Source organism: Bos indicus, chromosome 10, assembly GCF_029378745.1.
Source record: "Bos indicus isolate NIAB-ARS_2022 breed Sahiwal x Tharparkar chromosome 10, NIAB-ARS_B.indTharparkar_mat_pri_1.0, whole genome shotgun sequence".
Taxonomy (NCBI): domain Eukaryota; kingdom Metazoa; phylum Chordata; class Mammalia; order Artiodactyla; family Bovidae; genus Bos; species Bos indicus.
In genome coordinates, this window is record NC_091769.1 from 35,905,651 (window position 1) to 35,925,581 (window position 19,931).

The 19,931-nt window shown below is 43.3% G+C and overlaps 1 protein-coding gene across 1 annotated transcript; it reads left to right on the forward strand.

The window, feature by feature from the left end:
- The first annotated feature begins 9,981 nt into the window (after positions 1 to 9,981).
- Positions 9,982 to 19,931, forward strand: KNSTRN (kinetochore localized astrin (SPAG5) binding protein). Its single transcript, XM_019968518.2, has 9 exons — positions 9,982 to 10,340; positions 10,504 to 10,598; positions 13,734 to 13,863; positions 14,674 to 14,718; positions 16,210 to 16,315; positions 16,486 to 16,579; positions 17,575 to 17,630; positions 18,385 to 18,459; positions 19,155 to 19,931. Exons 1-9 carry the CDS (start codon positions 9,997 to 9,999, stop codon positions 19,284 to 19,286), a joined length of 1,077 nt encoding a protein of 358 aa, XP_019824077.2. The 5' UTR covers positions 9,982 to 9,996; the 3' UTR covers positions 19,287 to 19,931.

The window sequence follows — 19,931 nt, forward strand, 5'->3', positions numbered from 1 at the left end:
TAGTTTCAGTTCTTTGCAGCAGTCATTTCATACTTTCTCCTCTTGCTTCCAACATCAGATGCCCTTTACCTCTCTGCACACCTACTTTCAGTAGTCAAAAAACTCATTATTCATAATGGAATCTGGAGGCATCAGATAGAAATTTCCTCACCTTCAAGGCACCAAGTCCCCAGCTTACCTACCCTGCTCCTACTGGCTTCTCGCCTCATCCTTTCTGTTACAAAGAAGGAAGCACTTAATGTCCCCACCAATGATTTATAGCAGATAGGTAGATATAGATAGCTTGGAAGTCAATTTCAAGAGCTTCCTTCTTCATAAGTTCCCTCTCCTCATATTGATCAGCCTAAGAAGGAGTCTTTGGCCAGAAATCTCTCCCCTCCAGCAGTGACCCTTCCTTCATTCTGACTCCTACTACTCTGGCACCATTTTCTGCACTATAAAAAAATAAATAAAAGGACTACTTGAGAATGTTTTGCTTGAGGAAGTCTTTGAGAGAGCAAAGCCAAGAACATATGAACATTATCATAACTGTATTCCATATGGTCACATAGCTTAAGTAGAGACTTGGAGAATATATATGTATAAAGAAAATGGGGCTTCCCTGATGGCTCAGCAGGTAAAGAATCTGCAGGAGTTACAGGAGATATGGGTTTGATTCCTGGGTCAGGAAGATCCCCTGGAGGAGGGCATGGCAACCCACTCCAGTATTCTTGCTGGGAAAATCCCATGGACAGAGGAGCCTGGTGGACTATGGTCCATGGAGTCACAAAGAGTCTGAAGCAACTGAGCACATATTTTAAATACCCACATTGAACTTGTAGAGATGAAAACTAAAATGTCTGTGATTTAAAAAAAAAAAATCCCTGGATGAAATCAACAGTTTAGAAGTTTTAGATCAAAAGGATTAGTGGACTTGAAGATATAGCAATAGAAATTACCTAAAATGAAACATCAAGGGAAAAAATAAGTTTAGAAATAAATACAGAGCATATACAACAGGCAGAAAAAGTGTCCTTTACAGTTATTCAAAATTATGAAATAATTTAGGCAATAACCAAAAATGAAGAGGGTACCTTTTAAAAATAAATATTTTGTGAAGGAATATGAACAAAGGAGTCTGAAGATGCTGCTCTAGGTACCATCTCCCTTGCCCCTTTCTCTCTGACTTTGCTCCTTTGATCATCCCATCTTCCTTCTGAAGCATCCTTTTCTTTCAGCTGGCTCATTCCCATAAGCACATGTATCCACCAGTATCTACATCTTTGAGAAAGTTCTACCTTGACCACCAAAACCCACCTCCAGTTACTGCCCAATTGATCTAGTCCATTTACAAACTCTCTTTGACACCTGCCGTCTCTGCCTCCTCATCTCTCATGTACTCTTCATTCTGCTCCAAGGTAGCTTCCACTCCAGCCTCTCCACCAGAATTCCTCTTCCTAATACTCACCAATGACTTCTGTGTGTGTGTATGAGAAAACATACGCATGAGTTTATTCATTGCAGGATTTTGTACTCACCAATGACTTCTTTGTTGCTAAATTAAATGGATCCATTTAAATTCTCATCTTGCTTGCCCTTTATTTTTTTAATAGCTATTTTATTTTTATTTAACTGCAGTAGGTCTTTTGTAGCATGCGAGATCTTTTTAGTTGAGGCATGTGAATTCTTAGTTGCAGCATGTAAGATATCTAGTTCCCCAACCAGGGATGGAACCCAGAGCCTCTGCATCTGGAGCTTGGAGTCTTAGCCACTGGACCACCTGGGAAGTCTTGAGTTATTTTCAATAGTTTATCACTTCCTTCCTCAGCAGTTTACCACTTCCTCCTTCTTAGCTTCTAGGACCCCACTCTTTCTTTGTTTTCCTCTCACCTCTCTGGCACCTCTTTATCAGATTTCTTGGCTTGGCACCTTCTTATTATTGCAACTTCTGAGTACTGGCATCAATGTCCTAGGTCCTAAGGCTCTCTGTACATTTCTTCCCTTGGTAATCTCATCCAACACTGCAGTTTTAAATACGTGTGTGTGTGTGTGTGTGTGTTAGTCCCTCAGTCATGCCCATAACCAATCCAGGCTCTCCTCTGGGCTCAAAGGGTATGTTTTCAACTGCCTACTTGACAACCCCGCTTGAATGTCTCAAAGGCATTTCAGGTCTGTCATGCTCAAAACTGAACTCTTAATCTCTCTCCAACACAAAATAATGACTCTGATAGCTTACAGTGATTGATGTCAGATTCATGATCTCTGAAGAAGAAGATTTAGTTTTGGGACCAGGAACCAGGCTTGATCACTCAGAGCTTTTGTGTGGCAGAAGTTCTATTGTGACATAGACATCAGGAGGGGGACAGAGAGTGTCCCACTCCTAGTCTTATCAAGGCCTTATATGCTTTTACCAGACCCACTCCTACAACATACATCTTAAATTAACAAAATTAGAACTAATCACTAGGGCTTCCCTGTGGCTCAGAGGTTAAAGCATCTGCCTGGAATGCGGGAGACCTGGGTTCGATCCCTGGGTCGGGAAGATCCCCTGGAGAAGGAAATGGCCACCCACTCCAGTAGTCTTGCCTGGAGAATCCCATGGAGGGAGGAGCCTGGTAGGCTACAGTCCATGGGGTCACAAAGAGTCGACTGAGCGACTTCACTTTCACTTTCAGAACAACAGAAAAGTATTACCACACACACTCTTACAACATACACTTTGGATTAAAAGATTAATAGAATGTTATTGTTAGGAAGGAGAAACATGACCTTGAGCAAGATACATAGTGTTTCATAATCATTCAGTTCAGTTCAGTTGCTCAGTCTGACTCTTTGCGATCCCATGGACTTGCAGCGCACCAGGCCTTCCTGTCCATCACCAACTCCCGGAATTTACTCAGACTCATGTCCATTGAGTCAGTGATGCCATCCAACCATCTCATCCTCTGTCGTCCCCTTCTGCCCTCAATCTTTCCCAGCATCGGGGTCTTTTCAAATGAATCAGCTCTTTACATCAGGTGGCCAAAGTATTGAAGTTTCAGCTTCAACATCAGTTCTTCCAATAAACACCCAGGACTGATCTCCTTTAGGATTGACTGGTTAGATCTCCTAGAAGTCCAAGGGACTCTCAAGAGCCTTCTCCAACACCATAGTTCAAAAGCATCAATTCTTCAGTGCTCAGCTTTCTTTACAGTCCAACTCTTACATTCATACATGACTACTGGAAAAGCCATAGCCTTGGCTAGACGGACCTTTGTTGGCAAAATAACATCTCTGCTTGTTAATATGTTGTCTAGGTTGGTCATAACTTTTCTCCCAAGGGGTAAGTATCTTTTAATTTCATGGCTGCGGTCACCATCTGTAGTGATTTTGGAGCCCAAAGAAATAAAATCTGCCACTGTTCCCACTGTTTCTCCATCTATTTACCATGAAGTGAAGGGACCGGATGCCATGATCTTTGTTTTCTGAATGTTGAGTTTTAAGCCAACGTTTTCACTCTCCTCTTTCACTTTCATCAAGAGGCTCTTTAGTTCTTCTTCACTTTCTGCCATAAGGGTGGTGTCATTTGTATATATGAGATTATTGATATTTCTCCCAGCAATCTTGAGTCCAGCTTGTGCTTCATCCAGCCCAGCATTTCTCATGATGTCCTCTGCATATAAGTTAAATAAGTAGGGTGACAACATACAGCCTTGACATACTCCTTTTCCAACTTGGAACCAGTCTGTTGTTCCATGTCCAGTTCTAACTGTTGCTTCCTGACCTGCATACAGATTTCTCAGGAGGCAGGTCAGGTGGTCAGATAGTCCCATCTCTTTCAGAATTTTCCATTTTTTTGTGCTCCACACAGTCAAAGGCTTTGGCATAGTCAATAAAGCAGAAATAGATGTTTTTCTGCAACTGTCTTGCTTTTTCAATGATCCAGCGGATGTTGGCAATTTGATCTCTGGTTCCTCTGTCTTTTCTAAATCATATAATCATTAGTATAGGGCTTAAGGAAAAACATACCTTTGAACAAGATGAGTTGTTTTGTTATTTAATCACTGAAGTGAAAGTGAAAGTCGTTCAGTCCTGTCCAACTCTTTGCGACCCCATGGACTATACAGTCCATGGAATTCTCCAGGCCAGAATACTGATATAGGTAGCCTTTCCCTTCTCTGACTTCCCTGGTGGCTCAGACGGTAAAGCGTCTGCCTACAACGCGGGAGACCTGGGTTCAATCCCTGGGTTGAGAAGATCTCCTGAAGGAAATGGCAACCCACTCCAGTATTCTTGCCTGAAAAATCCCACAGACAGAGGAGCCTGGTAGGCTACAGTCCATGGGGTTGCAAAGAGTTGGACATGACTGTGCTACTTCACTTTCACTTTCCCTTCTTCGGGGGATCTTCCCAACCCAGGGATCAAACTGTCGACTGAAAAAAGATGTACAACTTGAGAGTTGAAAGTTAAGTTTTACTTGGGGCAAAATGAGGACTGCAGCCTAGGAGGCAGCATCTCAGATAGCTCTGAGAGACTGCTCCAAAGTAGCAGAGGGGGAAGGTCAATATATAAGGTTTTGGTGAAGGAGGAGTTCAATACCATGAAGCACTCATTTTTACAAAAGGTTTTTTGTTATTCATGAGGATCTGATGTCACCATGACAGGATTTAGTTCGTTTCTAGATATGAAGAGATTGAGGATTGAGATCATAAAATCTGTTCCTAAAAATATGCAACTATCTAAAGACCTGTCCCAGCAGATTCCCTGGAGCACAGAGTGCCTCACTCCACCCTGAATTCCCTCAGGGTTTTTTGAAGGTCAACAGCTATAGCAGCATGGGGTTCACTCTCCATAGAGGCAGATGGCAAATGCCTTTGTTGTTCAGTCATTGGCAATGCTCTTGGTAAGTGCCAATTTGTAGGTGACAGAACCCAGGTCTCCAGCATTGCAGGTGGATTCCTTACCAGCTGAGCCACAAGGGAAGCCCAAGAATACTGGAGTGGCTAGCCTATTCCTTCTCCAGTGGATCTTCCTGACCCAGGAATCAAACCAGGGTTTCTTGCATTGCAGGCAAATTCTTTACTGAGTTATCAGGGAAGCTAATAACCATTAGCTTTAATCATAAGCTAATAATCATTAGCTCTGAGCTTCAAGAAAGTTAGTCTTAAAGATTGTTGTCATAACAACTCAGAGTTTAAGAAAAAAATGTATTATGTGACTAAGACAAAGCAATGTAGAAAAAAAAAGTTTGTGCCTTTCTCCTCCTCCAGAGCCCTGGACCCCTTTCTCCTCCTTGAGGGCCCCAGACCCCTTCCTCCTTGAGGACCTTGGACTCTTTATCAACCTACCTAAGAATTAACTCTCTCAACTCTACCCACAAGATTATTCAAGCCTGGGAGTCATCCTTAAGATCTCTCTGCCCCTCAGCCCTCCTTCTCCCACATGCAATCTAGCACTGAGTCCTGAGATTCTGCCTTCAAAAATGGTGTTAAATATGTCTGCCTCTCTCCATCCAAGCCACCATAATCTCTCACTTGAATGATTAGAGTAGCCTCCCAACTCTTTCCAATCCCTCTCTTGCTCCCCTTCAATCCATTGTCCATGGAGTAACCAGAGGAAACTTTAAAAAATATAAATATAAATATATTTAAAATATTATATTTTAAAATATAAATTGGGGGGGGTTCCCTGGCAGTCCAGTGGTTAGGACTCTGGGCTCCTACTGCCAGCAGCTCAGGTTTGACCCCTGGTTGGGGAACTAAAATCCTGCAATTCAGACAGTGTGCCAAAAATATTTATATATTGAATGACACTCTCCTCTAATATTTCAATGACTTCTAATTAGTCTTAGGAAATCTCTCTACTTTTGGTCTACAAAGACTTTGATTTCCATTTGATTTCCTATCTCTCCACCTTTATCCCCAAGAAAAATAAATGTAAAAAGGCAAAATGGTTTTCTGAGGAGGACTTACAAATATCTGAGAAAAGAAGAGAAGTTAAAGGCAAAGAAGAAAAGGAAAGATATACCCATTTGAATGCAGAGTTCCAAAGAATAGCAAGGAGAGATAAGAAACCCTTCTTCAATGATCAATGCAAAGAAATAGAGAAAACAATAGAATGGGAAAGACTAGAGATCTCTTCAAGAAAGTTAGAGATACCAAGGGAACATTTCATGCAAATATGGGCACAATAAAGGACAGAAATGGTATGGCCCTAACAGAAGCAGAAGCTATTAAGAAGAGGTGGCAAGAATACACAGAAGAACTATACAAAAGAGATCTTCATGACCCAGATAACCATAATGGTGTGATCACTTACCTAGAGCCAGACATCCTGGAATGTGGGCCTTAGGAAGCATCACTACGAACAAAGCTAGTAGAGGTAATGGAATTCCAGGTGAGCTATTTCAAATCCTAAAAGATGATGTTGTGAAATGCTGCACTCAATATGCCAGCAAACTTGGAAAACTCAGCAGTGGCCACAGGACTGGAAAAGATCAGTTTTCATTCCAATCCCAAAGAAAGGCAATGCCAAAGAATGCTCAAACTACCACACAATTGCACTCATCTCACATGCTAGCAAAGTAATGCTCAAAATTCTCCAAGCCAGGCTTCAACAGTATGGGAACTGAGAACTTCCAGATGTTCAAGCTGGATTTAGAAAAGGCAGAGGAACCAGAGATCAAATTGCCAACATCTGTTGGATCACAGAGAAAGTAAGAAAGTTCCAGAAAACATATACTTCTGCTTTATTGATTACACCAAAGCCTTTGACTATGTGGATCACAATAAACTGTGGAAAATTCTTCAAGAGATGGGAATTGCAGACCATCTTACCTGCCTCCTGAGAAATCTGTATGCAGGTCAAGACGCAACAGTTAGAATTGGACATGGAAAAAAATAAATAAATACATAAAAAATATTAAAAAAAAATAAAAAGAATTGGACACAGAACAACAGACTGGTTCCAAATCGGGAAAGGAGTACGTAAAGGCCGTATATTATGACTCTGTTTATTTAACTTATATATTAAAGTTATATATGTTCTTTACAGGCTGGCTGTAACGAAGCACAAGCTGGAATCAAGATTGCAGGGAGAAATATCAATAATCTCATATATGCAGATGACACCACCCTTATGGTAGAAAGTGAATTAGAACTAAAGAGCCTCTTGATGAAAGTGAAGAGGAGAGTGAAAAAGTTGGCTTAAAACTGTTAGGTAGTTAGAATAGGCAAAAGGAGTCCAAAATGGCGGTGGCTAAAACACAAGGAAGGGAAAAGCCCACGAAAATAGAACAAAGGAAGGTCAAAGGAAGGTCCGAGGACTGGAGTGAAGACCTCAGGTAGAACAAACAGCACTCCTGGCGAAGCCCAATTTGCATAGGGCAGGCCCAGGTGGAGAAAAAACATAAAAGGAGAAGCCAAAGAACTTTCTCTCCCCTCATCCACCCTGCGCCTGCGCTCTTTCTCTCTCTCTTACTCTCTCTCTCTCTCCCCCTCCCCTGCCCGCTGGCACGCTCCTCCACTCTCTTAGTGTCTCTGGGTTGGCATGCCCTCACGCTTCGAGTATGGATTCTCCTGCTATCTTCTAAATAAAATAGAGCTGTCACACTGATTTGTCTAAGAGCTATAAACACAGTTTGTCCAAGACCTAAGAGCTGTGACACGCCGAGGGCTTTAATGTCCATCACTCCAACTCTTTGTTTGTGACGAGACAGAACCGAGGAGCATACAACTCGCCTGACAAAACTAAACGTTCAGAAAACTAAGATCATGGCATCCGATCCCATCAGTTCAGTTCAGTCACTCAGGTGTGTCCAACGCTTTGCAACCCCATGGACTCCAGCACACCAGGCCTCCCTGTTGTAGGGAATAGGCTATGCACAGGCCTCTACTATAATTAACAGGGCTTCTTTGAAAAATAAGAATGATTTTCTCATCACCCCAGGTGAAGGGCTCGGAGAAGTAAAAAGTACATTGTGGAAAAATATCTTGAAAACAAACTATTGATGTACTGATGTGACTGATGGAAAACCGTTAGTGACTGTTTCCATAACCAGAGCCTTTAAGGGAGTTGCTGAGAAAGGGCGTCACTAGCTGAAGGGCTAAACAGAGTCATGAAAGGCCTGAAGGTTTGACATTGAGGACTATGCATTTTATATCTTTATCCCCAATCTGAGATTGTAAAGAACAGATATCTCTAGAGCATGTACAAGGAAGTAGATGTTAACAATAAAAGGCATGCAAGGATTAGGATCTGGGCTTTTGCCTGTGAATGGCATCAGCCCCCTGATCCCCACTTTATTTCTGAGTCTTATTTTTCCTTATTCTTCTGCGGTACTGCTCCCTCAGGTCGGTTCATTGTTCAGCTGGTTCTGACACCTCTCCATCACCAACTCCAAGAGTTTACTCAAACTCATGTCCATCAAGTTGGTGATGCCATCTAACCATCTCATCCTCTGTCGTCCCCTTCTCCTCCCGCCTTCAATATTTCCCAGCATCAGGGTCTATTCCAATGAGTCAGTTCTTCACCTCAGGTGGCCAAAGCATTGGAGTTTCAGCTTCAACATCAGTCCTTCCGACGAATATTCAGGACTGATTTCCTTTAGGATGAACTGATTGGATCTCCTTGCAGTCCAAGGGGCTCTCAAGAGTCTCCAACACCACATTTCAAAAGTGTCAATTCTTCGGCGCTCAGCTTTCTGAGCCGGTCCCATCACTTCATGGCAAATAGATGGGGAAACAATGGAAACAGTGACAGACTTTATTTTGGGGGGCTCCAAAATCACTGCATATGGTGACTGAAGCCATGAAATTAAAAGATACTTGTTCCTTGGAAGAAAAGCTATGACCAACCTAGACAGCATATTAAAAAGTAGAGACATTACTTTGCCAACAAAGGTCCATCTAGCCAAGGCTATGGTTTTCCCAGTAGTCATGTATATAGTCATGGACTATAGAGAAAGCTGAGCGCCCAAGAATTGATGCTTTTGAACTATGGTATTGGAGAAGACTCTTGAGAGTCCCTTGGACTGCAAGGAGATCCAACCAGTCAATCCTAAAGGAAATCAGTCCTGAATATTCATTGAAGGGCTGATGTTGAAGTTGAAACTCCAATACTTTGGCCACCTGATGCAAAGAACTGACTCATTTGAAAAGACCCTGATGCTGGGAAAGATTGAAGGCAGGAGGAGAAGGGGACGACAGGGGATGAGATGGTTGGATGGCATCACCAACTCGATGGACATGAGTTTGAGCAAGTTCTGGGAGTTGGTGATGGACAGGGAGGCCTGGTGTGCTGCAGTCCATGGGGTCACAAAGAGTCAGACATGAATGAGTGACTGAACTGAACTGAAGAAAAGCCCATTCTTACCTTGGGATTATGGATTTCTCATCAGGTTAACTCCTACTCCCCCTTTTAGTCAAACATCACTTAAGATACCTTCCCTGACTCTGCAATTTAAACTAGGTTTCCCTGCTTTTCTCTCATAGCACGTTGTACTCTCCTCTAATAGTTTTACTATAGTTGATAAATACATGTTTGTTTTTTTTCCTAGTTTAATTGAGATATAATTGACAGGTTTGTATGATTATTTGCTGGTCACTGTGTTGTAAACTCCAGGAGGGCACAGTCCAAGTTAGTTTTTGATATTTGTTGTCCTCATCCCACCCGCCCACTTAGAATTATGGTCTGACACAAAGCAGGTGCTCAATGAATATTTGTCGAATGAAATGAATTAGCGCACTAAATGTTAGAGAACTCTGCCCCATTGGCTAGGAGTAGCTTTGAATTTCGGCTTAAATTCTGGATAAGTGTTTTAAAAGTTAGGACTGAGGACAGGTGTCTCAGGTATTTCAGCTCACAAGCCCTCTCCAAATCTCACCTGCCACTCTTCTCCGTGTAGTTTTTTTCTACCAATCCCTCTCTGCGCTCCTGGCTTTCCGGCATCATGCACCATCCCTAACAATCACAGACCAAATAAAGAGGATTGTGACAAAGACACTAAACGTGACTGCGTTTCCGTCCCAAGGCCAGAATATGACGCCAGTCGCTCATAGCTCCATTAAAGACGGCAAAGTGCACCACTTCCCTTCCCCCGCCCAGACCTGGGGACTCCTATACCCAGCGCCAGGAAGCTCAAACTCTGGCATCGACTCAGATCTTCCGTACAGCATGGCAGCTGCCGAAGACGTCGCCCACGCCAGTGACTGCCGTACAACATGGCCTCCTACGGAGAGCGCACCACACCTCCTTCCGCCCGGTCGCCGGAAGTTTCCCTTTGAAACCCAGGCGGCAGACGCGGTCGGTGGTACGGCAGTTATTGCCGAGCATCTTTTGAACCAGAGCGACGAGGCGTGCGGGCAGGAGCAGCAGGCACCTGGGTTCGGCTCTCCCGGGGCAGGAAACTGGGCTGGATGTGGGAAGTCGATGGGATGGGATGGGAATGGTGGATTTTCGCTCTCCTGAGTCGCGCTCTCCTGGGGCCTCCGCCTGCTTGGTCGCCTTGGCCCAGCCCTGGGTAACCATTCACCTTGTAACTTCTAGGCCCCAGCCGTGCCGCCTCGTTACGATGACCAGCGTGGTTAAGACAGTGTACACCCTGCAGCCCTCCTGTGTGCTGAGCAGCGGTCTGCCTGCAGGTGGGTGTCCACGGGGCTCTTGCCCCCTGGCACTGCGAACCGGCCCTGGAGTGGTCAGGCCAGGAGTCTGGGGGCGTCAAATCTGTTGTTGGGGATGGGTGGCACCGGCAAGGAAGGGCATTCTACCGGCTTTGACAGCTTACTAACTTCCCTAGAACCGGGCTGTCTAGTTTATGATGGGAGTTAGGGAAAGGGCAGTAAGGTAGAAATTTAGACTTGCCCCACCCCCCTGCTTCTTCAAACCGACCTCTGCTGCACTCACCAATTAGATTCAAGTTGCTAACTATTCTACAATATTATTCGCAGTAAGCTAGGGATCCCTTTTATACGTATCTGTTTTATTTCCAGAATTGGGCTGTCCTGAGGGACTGGGTTTGTTGTCAGGGAGGAGAGAAGAGAGTCATTTAAAAAGCAGCGTAGTTAGGGAGAAGCACTAGAGTTCACACTGTGTCTGGTTCCCATTTGTAACTGCACAGTGTCCTTTATATAGTACATTCTCAGCAAACATTTGTTGAGTAAAGTGAGAGAGAGGGATCAGGCCTAACTAATGCTCCAAAACTTTGGGAGAGGAGGCATGATTAAAAGCAATGTTTGATTGCTTTGCCATTTTGCTTTGTGTGACTCAGCTTGGAGTTGAAATCATCTCCTAAATTCTGCAACTGTTGAGCTGCCTAATCTAGAGATTATTGCAGAGAATTGGTTTTAAACATGAGAACTGGGTGGTGGTGGAAGGTTTTGAAGCAGCTATTTAAGATCGTTTCCCAGGTGACTCCATGCAACTGATTGATGAGGCTAGTAGGATTGACCTATGAAGTAAATAGGCTTTTCTCCAAAGGCCTTCCAGGATTTTGTTTGTCTTATATTGCTTCAGAACACCTGAATGGCAATCCTGTCATCAGCAGGGCTTAGGAGTTGATGGAAGAACTAGAGTCAGTCTTAACACTGCCTTTCCCTTAGAAAGCGGCATCTTTAGTGCAGTGGGGAGTGACTGGCATCTCCCCACCCAAACTGGAGGTTTTCATCTCTTTGCTTCTTTCCCTGTCACAGCTTTACAGTCATATGTAACCTCAATATTTAAAAAATTTTAGGCTGCCTCCCAGGTTTTTTGATGTTAGGCAAGGGTTGGTTGTTTTTTAGTTTTTTTTAACAGATAACATATCAGATCAAATCAGATCAGATCAGTCGCTCAGTTGTGTCCGACTCTTTTCGACCCCATGAATCGCAGCACGCCAGGCCTCCCTGTCCAGATAACATATACACCTGTTAAAAAAAAAATTCCAAAGTTTGGAAACGATATACAGTGAAAAATTAGTCTTTCCATCCTTGGCACTAGCCATTCAGTTCCCTCCTTAGCATCTCTCATTTTAAGAAGATAGTCTTTGTTAAACACTGCTAAATTTTTCCTACAATACCATCCTTAGGTTCTAACAAATATGGGTTATTGGAACCAATTCCAGTCAATGAAGAGTGTTAATTTTGATCAGTTTGCTGTTGATACCTTTTTACATGAGATATTTCTTATCATATATGACTTATTAATACCTGAGAGAGGAGAAGGTAAATTCATTCACCCAAGGTTACCTTTTTTGACAGATCTCAGAAAGAACCCTTTTAATACTTGCTTTGTGTGAAAGAGTGTGGAAAATAGGATGTAAGTGCCCATTGAGTGTACCTATAAGTGAAATAATTTGTTAGCCTGAGAAATCATATTTATTCCAAACTGTTGTGCAGCTAAAGTCATCAAAATAAATCTTTATCAAACACAAAGTTTCCTAATGCCTGCAATTCAGTGCTTTGTACCTCATTTCTTCATCTTGATTTAATCGTTGATTTCTTCAACTTAAGATAGGTCAAGGTTTTTAAAACTATTTTTGGTTGCGCAGTCTTTCTATAGTTTTGGAGAGCGGGAGATTCTTATTGTGGTGGCTTTTCCTGTTGCAGAGCACAGGCTCTAGGCAGGCTCAGTGATTGTGGCACGCAGGCTTAGTTGCCTTGGGGCGTATGAAATCTCAAAAAGCAGAGTATGGGCCCAGGTTTTTAAAGGGGCCATTTTACAATGAACAAAATGAAAGTTGGTATAAAGTAGAAGAATCCTTTGCATGTATTAGATGGGGTAGGGTGAGGACTTAACTCCAGAACAGGTTACTTGGATTTGCTATGGAATGAAAGTGGTAGAAAGAGATGTGTGGCAGAGGGCAGCATAAGGGCTAGGAGGCAGATGCTCTCTTCTAGGGAAGAAGAGTGTCATGTCAGGGCCATTTCTCTGGTTATCTGGCAATAGCCTACCAGGATCAGAACAGAATGCCAAATAAGGAACCTAATATGAAACTCTAAACTTAAAGATGGATAAACAAAAATGGATGATGGTAAAGGCCAGCATGGAAGAGGGAAGACAACGAAAGGAGCTACTTTAGAGATGGTCTGTGAAACTGACATGTTCCGTTTACTCAGTAAGCAGGTTTTGAATTTTTGCTAATATGCCAGGTACTCTCCTAGATGCTGAGGTACAAAGACATCTCCAAAGCAGGGGGCCCCAGCCTCCGGAATCTAATGCCTGATGATCTGAGGTGGAGCTGATGTAATAATCATAGAAATAGAGTGCAGGATAAATGTAATGCACTTGAAGCATTCTGAAACCATCCCCACCCCACCCCTGGTCTGAGGAAAAATTGTCTTCCAGGAAACTGGTCCCTGGTGCCAAACAGTTTGGGGACCACTGTCTTAGAGAGCTAGTTAGTGAGCCAGTCTGGTCAAAATAACTAAGCAACAGCTGAAGCTTGAAACAGCTTGCGTGTAGCTTAGGGGAGCAGGCAAAGTGCTTAAGAGCAGAATGAGATAGTTCATTGAATTGCTGTGTGAGGCAGGGTTCAGCTGTGTTTTGCCTTGCTGGCAGCCACACCGCCTCTTGTGGTCTTTGCTTATATGAATCTCCACCTTCACAGCTACACCCTCTGGCCATTCGGTTTGCTATATCGTCAAGCTTCTGGCCACTCTCAAACACACTGCATTGTCACATTTAAAGAATTTTTGGTTTCTATTCCCAATTGGTCTACAAGTCTTATTCTTCAGGATTTATAGAATTGGCAGCTGTTGGTCATGATATGTGAGGTTTCACCCTCTTGTTTTCCTTTGCAGATGCACAAACTCGAGCCACTTTTAAGAGCCAGTTACCTGTTAAGTCCAAAGAAGTTGATGTTTCCAGACCTCATTCAGGAGCTTCAGAGAATGATGTTACAAAAATCATCAAACCGAGACGAGAGAATGGGTGAGAGTCAGAACATCAGTATCCAAATAGAACTTCTTGTTAGAAATTGCTCAGTACCAAGAATTAGTGTTTTGAAGAGCAAAAGGTGTCTCATGGATTGGCCTGTAGTCAGTGGCCCAGAGCATCACAGCATTGCTGAGCTGTTTTTCAGAACCCTCAGTATTGATAGCTCAGAAGAGGTGCAGGCAGGGTTATAATAGATACTTTTTTCCTCTCTCAGCATTTGCTCTGCATGTGCAAATAGCAGCACTGCAGCCAAACACCAGCCCTAAGTGGTAGTCATGGCAGGTGGGTGCTAGTTGTGAGCCTAAGTTGCTAGTGTGAGCACAGGCCAGCCTGGTGTAGTGTGTGTGTGTGTCCTTCCCCCAGTGCTCAGCTCCCACTGAGTCAGGTTGACATGTGGGAGCCACACCATTCTGAGCAGGAGCAGGTCTCTCAGGCTGTCAAAGCGATCAGGAAGGGAGCCCATTCCCTATTCATAAGCCTTTTTCAATAGTCTGGGCGGAAACAAAAGTGTGTGGTGCCTCAGAGCTTCTCAAGCTTGTACTGTCTGCACTGTATGTAACCTTGGGTTCTTGCCTTAGAAAATCAAGCTCTTTTTGTTCTGCCTTGTTCACAACATACGTAACAACAGTACCATGATTCTCTGTGATTGATTCCTTTGTTGTTATTATTTAATTGAGGTGTAGTTGACATATGACATTGTGTTAGTTTCAAGTATACAACATAGTGATTTGATATTTGTGTATACTGTTAAATGATCACCACAGTAAGGCTAGTTAACATCCTGATTTGTTTTTGCTTCTCTAGGCAGGTGAAGGCTACAGACACCTCCAGGAGGAACCTCAGGAAGAGGTGAGCAGCAGGGTAAACAAAACTTGGCCACCACTTTAGGGTAGTGGGGCTTAATACAGAGTGTGGCTCTGGTTGTACCTCAGAAACACTCATGGGACTTGTTTTATCATGTTGGAGTCTGGTGCCACCTCAGAAATTGGAATGGAATTTTCAGGGGTGAGACACAGCCAGGCCTAAGACCCAATGTCAGGGCAAGAGTCGGTGATGCAACAATCTTGAGTTACAGACAGGAGTTTGGAGGCTCCATGCCAGGACCACGGCTTAAACCCAGTGATGGCCTATTAACAAGGGCAGGAAGCCCTCAGGATGGGAGAAGCTGCATGTGTTAGTGATTTCAAAATGAGTGTTCTGCTAGTGGTAAAATCTTGGAGAAAACTACATCTTGCTATGCTTGAGGCTTGCTTGGCCATTGTAGTCCCGAAGGCAGAAATAATATAAGCTGGAAAGTTTGTAGAAATATGTTGTAACTCCACATCTATTATTTGAGCATGTCTTAAAAGTTCTAAAGACAAAATACTATTAAAACAGACTCAGTTCAGTTCAGATCAGTCGCTCAGTCGTGTCCGACTCTTTGCGACCCCATGAATCGCAGCACGCCAGGCCTCCCTGTCCATCACCAACTCCCGGAGTTCACTCAGACTCATGTCCATCAAGTCAGTGATGCCATCCAGCCATCTCATCCTCTGTCGTCCCCTTCTCCTCCTGCCCCCAATCCCTCCCAGCACCAGAGTCTTTTCCAATGAGTCAACTCCTCGCATGAGGTGGCCAAAGTACTGGAGTTTCAGCTTTAGCATTATTCCTTCCAAAGAAATCCCAGGGCTGATCGCCTTCAGAATGGACTGGTTGGATCTCCTTGCAGTCCAAGGGACTCTCAAGAGTCTTCTCCAACACCACAGTTCAAAAGCATCAATTCTTCGGCGCTCAGCCTTCTTCACAGTCCAACTCTCACATCCATACATGACCACAGGAAAAACCATTGCCTTGACTAGACAGACCTTTGTTGGCAAAGTGATGTCTCTGCTTTTGAATATGTTATCTAGGTTGGTCATAACTTTCCTTCCAAGGAGTAAGTGTCTTTTAATTTCATGGCTGCAGTCACCATCTGCAGTGATTTTGGAACCCAAAAAAATAAAGTCTGACACTGTTTCCACTGTTTCCCCATCTATTTCCCATGAAGTGATGGGACCGGATGCCATAAAAAGATTCAGTATTGATGATGATAATGGTTATTACTGATTAAAATTTACTATGGGTCAGTAGCTCTGTCACAAATTGCATGTATATTCTCCTTTACCCTTCACAATAATAATAATATGAGGTGAGGGTATTAATTCTACAAATGAGGAAACAACCTGAGAGGTTACAGAGCTCCCTGAAGGTCATATTCCACTATGTGGTGAGGCCAGGATTTGAACCAGCCTGTTTGTGTAACTCCATAGCCCATACTCTTAACCCCTCCACCTCTTCATCTAAGTACAATTATCATTACAGCTACAAACCATTGAGTAAACAGAAATCGGAAGAAGAGCTCAAGGATAAGAACCAGCTCTTAGAGGCTGTCAACAAGCAGTTGCACCAGAAGTTGATTGAAACTCAGGTAAGAGACCCACCAGACCTCTGCCATCAGCTGCCCTGGTGATGCATGTGGACTCCTGAGGGACCACACCAAGTGGTCCTGAGGGCAGGCAGAAAAGACACTGGGCTTGTGCTGTGGCTGTTCCCAAGGAATGAGATGGGCCTGACCTGTCTGCATGTTCACCCCAACAGGGAGAGCTGAAAGACCTGACTCAAAAAGTAGAGCTGCTGGAGAAGTTTCAGGACAACTGTTTGGCAATTTTAGAAAGCAAAGGCCTCAACCCAGGTAAGAACTGCCTTCGGAGGAGTCTGTGCATGTGCCCTTTCCTGAGTGATTCTGGGCTGTGTGGCAGGAGTTCAGCATGGTGTCAGCTGACCTGGTCAGGGCAGGGGTTGCCTAGTAAAGCCCCGAAGATTTCAGGGAGCTCCTCTCTGGTCTCTGGTGGTGTTGACTCTGCCTGCCCAAAAGCGTTTCAGATGTTATGGAGACAGGGTTATCTCTTTCCTACCTGAACACTTTATGCCATTCTTTTGATGCTGACAGGTATGATCTTGCAAATAGATCAGAAATATCTTCTTTGTTTCAAGGGATATGGCACACAAGGAATCTTCATGGGTGGAGAGAGAGAGATGATACTGTTGAAAAGGTTCTGAAGCTGGCTAGTAATCTCTGAGTCATGATGGTCAAAATGTGATTCTTGTTCTTACCCTGTCCCTAGAGGGTAGTCTGTAACAAAGAGGAGACAACGGAAGGCATTACCCAGAGACTGTCAGAGAGCCTGAGTTGAGGAACTTGAGAATAACCAGGGAAGGAGCCCATGCTTTTTTGAGTTAGAGTACTGATTTTGAATACTGCCATTAAAATAGTGCATTTTAGGATATATTTGTTATAGTCACCATGTACGTTTTTGCATGATTTTAATTGCCTATGTATGTGCATTGTTTTTACAATAAAAATGTTGAAGGCCTGTAGAGATTTTAGAAATAGTTTTATGTACTGTAAACAGACCCAAAACCTATACATTTCTTTTGGACAAATTTTCTGCTGAGCTGAGAAGAAAGTTTTGGCCATATCCATACCTGGAGAGGAAGGGGAAGTAAAATCCAGCTCTGGAGAGCAGGCATGGGGGACACTGCCGAGGTGAAAGCTTAGGAGAGAAAGTCCAGGCCCAGACCCTCAGAGAAGTTTCCCTCATGAATACTCCTGTGGAGGGCTTTTTATTTTCTTTTAAGTTGCAGTTCCCTAGGCAGGGCTGACTCTGTTGTATCTACTGGTTTTAGGCAGTGAGACCCTGGCGTCACAGCAAGACTCCACCGCAGATCACGTGGACTCCATGGTGAGGGGGCAGGTGTGAGGGGGTGAGGGCCCAGTGAGCGTGGGGCCTTGCCGATCTAAGCAGTTCTCTGCCATATTGTCGGCAAAGCCCACGAAGCAGCCTTTGGTTATCCAGGAAGAGGGTTGGTGGATGTGTACTCAAAATAGCATATTTTCCTTAAGGGTGACTTTGTGCTTACAAATAAGAGTGAGTCTAAGTTGAAAATGTACTACTTTAAAACCCATAGTAGGGTGGACTAGTGGAGACAGCTTTCTGGTTTCTCTGTTGTATGCTTTACCAAATTTTTCCCCTTATTCCTTTGCTAAGAACTGTGTCTTACAAAGGCCCAGCCTGAATTAAATTAGTCCTCTCTTTGGTTCCTTCCCCGAAGTAGGAAGGTAATTTTTGGGGATTAAAGCCTTTTGAGCTTCTGTGATCTCTTCCCCAGGAAGATCAGTTGTCATCTTAGAATACTAGGCATGGACACCTTCCTCAGCTCCTCAAGGCAACTTAGTCAGCCCTTCAGTGGCTCCTGCCTTTTGTTCATAGTGCCTGTGTAGCACGGAGCATGTGGAGGTGTAGTCCTCTGTCCCTCCTGTGGACTCCGTTTCTCAGAGGAGCCTGGCACGTGTGTGGACACTCAGTAAATGACCGAATGCAAGGGATGTTAGTGATCATCTAATTCAACTCCTGTGAGGAGAAGAGTTTATATGAAGAAAAGTTCTTACCTTTCAATAAAGATCTGTTACTATATTTGCTACTGCTTTTCTCTTAGCTGCTGTTACAAACTTTGCAAGATGAACTGAAGCTTTTTAACGAAACAGCCAAAAAGCAGATGAAGGAGTTACAGGTGAGAGGCAGACATCACCCCAAGGCAAAATTACCATTTCTTACCACAATAGGAGGGTCTTTGGAGGACTCTTTTATTTATCTATTTATTCATTTTTAATAAACTATTTTGCAACAATTTTAGATTGTGACAAAGTTGCAAAAATAATAGAGAATTCAATTCCCCTAATATTAACATCTTACATTGTCGTGGTATATTTGTCAGGACTAAGAAACCAATATTGATGCATTACTATTAACTAAATTCCAAGACTTTGATTTCACTATTTTTTTCAACTAATTTTTTTGTTCTAAAGATGCGTAGAAATGTTCACATCCACAGGGCACAAGACAGTGTGCACATGCCAGATTACTCCAGGTGAGAGTTGACACCTGTGCAAAACCTATGCTGTGGACACTTGATATCTCAGGGAAACCTGTAATAGGAAACCCAGATTCTTGGGTCTGGACTTCTTTGAATTGTTTGGATGAACCGTGGGATACTACATGGAATCCTAGAGGATTTCATTGCTCCAGCTGAGATAACAGATTCTGTATTAAAGACAGTTCTTAAAGCCAACACAGATAAATCTAAAAAGAGACAGTGTGTGTTAGTATTCCAGTGGTCTTCCTCAATGGAACAGAATGTTCTGGTTATTGTCTTTTCTGAGTCAATGTTTTGTGGGGTTTTTTGTTTATTAATGTCTTTCTGTGCAGGCCTTAAAGGTAAAGTTGAAAATGAAAGAAGAAGAGAGAGCCCAGTTCCTTGAACAACAGACCTTATGTAGCAATCAAGTAAATGATTTCACAACAGCCCTTGAGGAAATGGAGCAGCTATTAGAAATATGATAAAAGCAGGTGGCCACATGGCTCTGTCTTGGAGATAGACTCTCAGAGGAAGCTACCTAGGACATCTGCTTCTTGGCCATGATCTTCTAGGACTCACCATCCCCAGAATGAAAACAGTTTCTGCAGTAGGATTAAAGATAGTTGATGTTGGAATGGCAATTCCTCCCTTAAGCAAGCATTCGTTCCCAGCCTCCAGATTGTCCAGCTCTCCTGAACCTCACAGTTCATAATTAGGGCCTACAGGAGAGGAGGCCTGAAAGCTTGGATCAGCCTCCTAGGATCAAAAAGCAGCACATCATTAGCATCAGGAGACTCTAAACCAGCCACAACCAGAGAAGCCAAAAGATGTGCAGGAAGAAACAGTGAAGCATACATGCTCCATGGGAGACATAACTGAAGAGTCACGTGGTCCCTTCCTAACTTGGAACACATTCTGTCCCATCCTGACTGGGCTCTGTAACCTCACTGTAAATTTATGAACTGAAAGTTACCTGAAGTGGCTTAATAATGGGGTGAAGGTATAGATAGCAATAACAGGTATGAAACAATACACCTTGGAGCTTTTAATCTAAATCATTTCTGTGTTGTTTTTTTTTTTATAAAGTGTTACTTTAAATAAATATTTCTGTAACTATTCAGACTGCA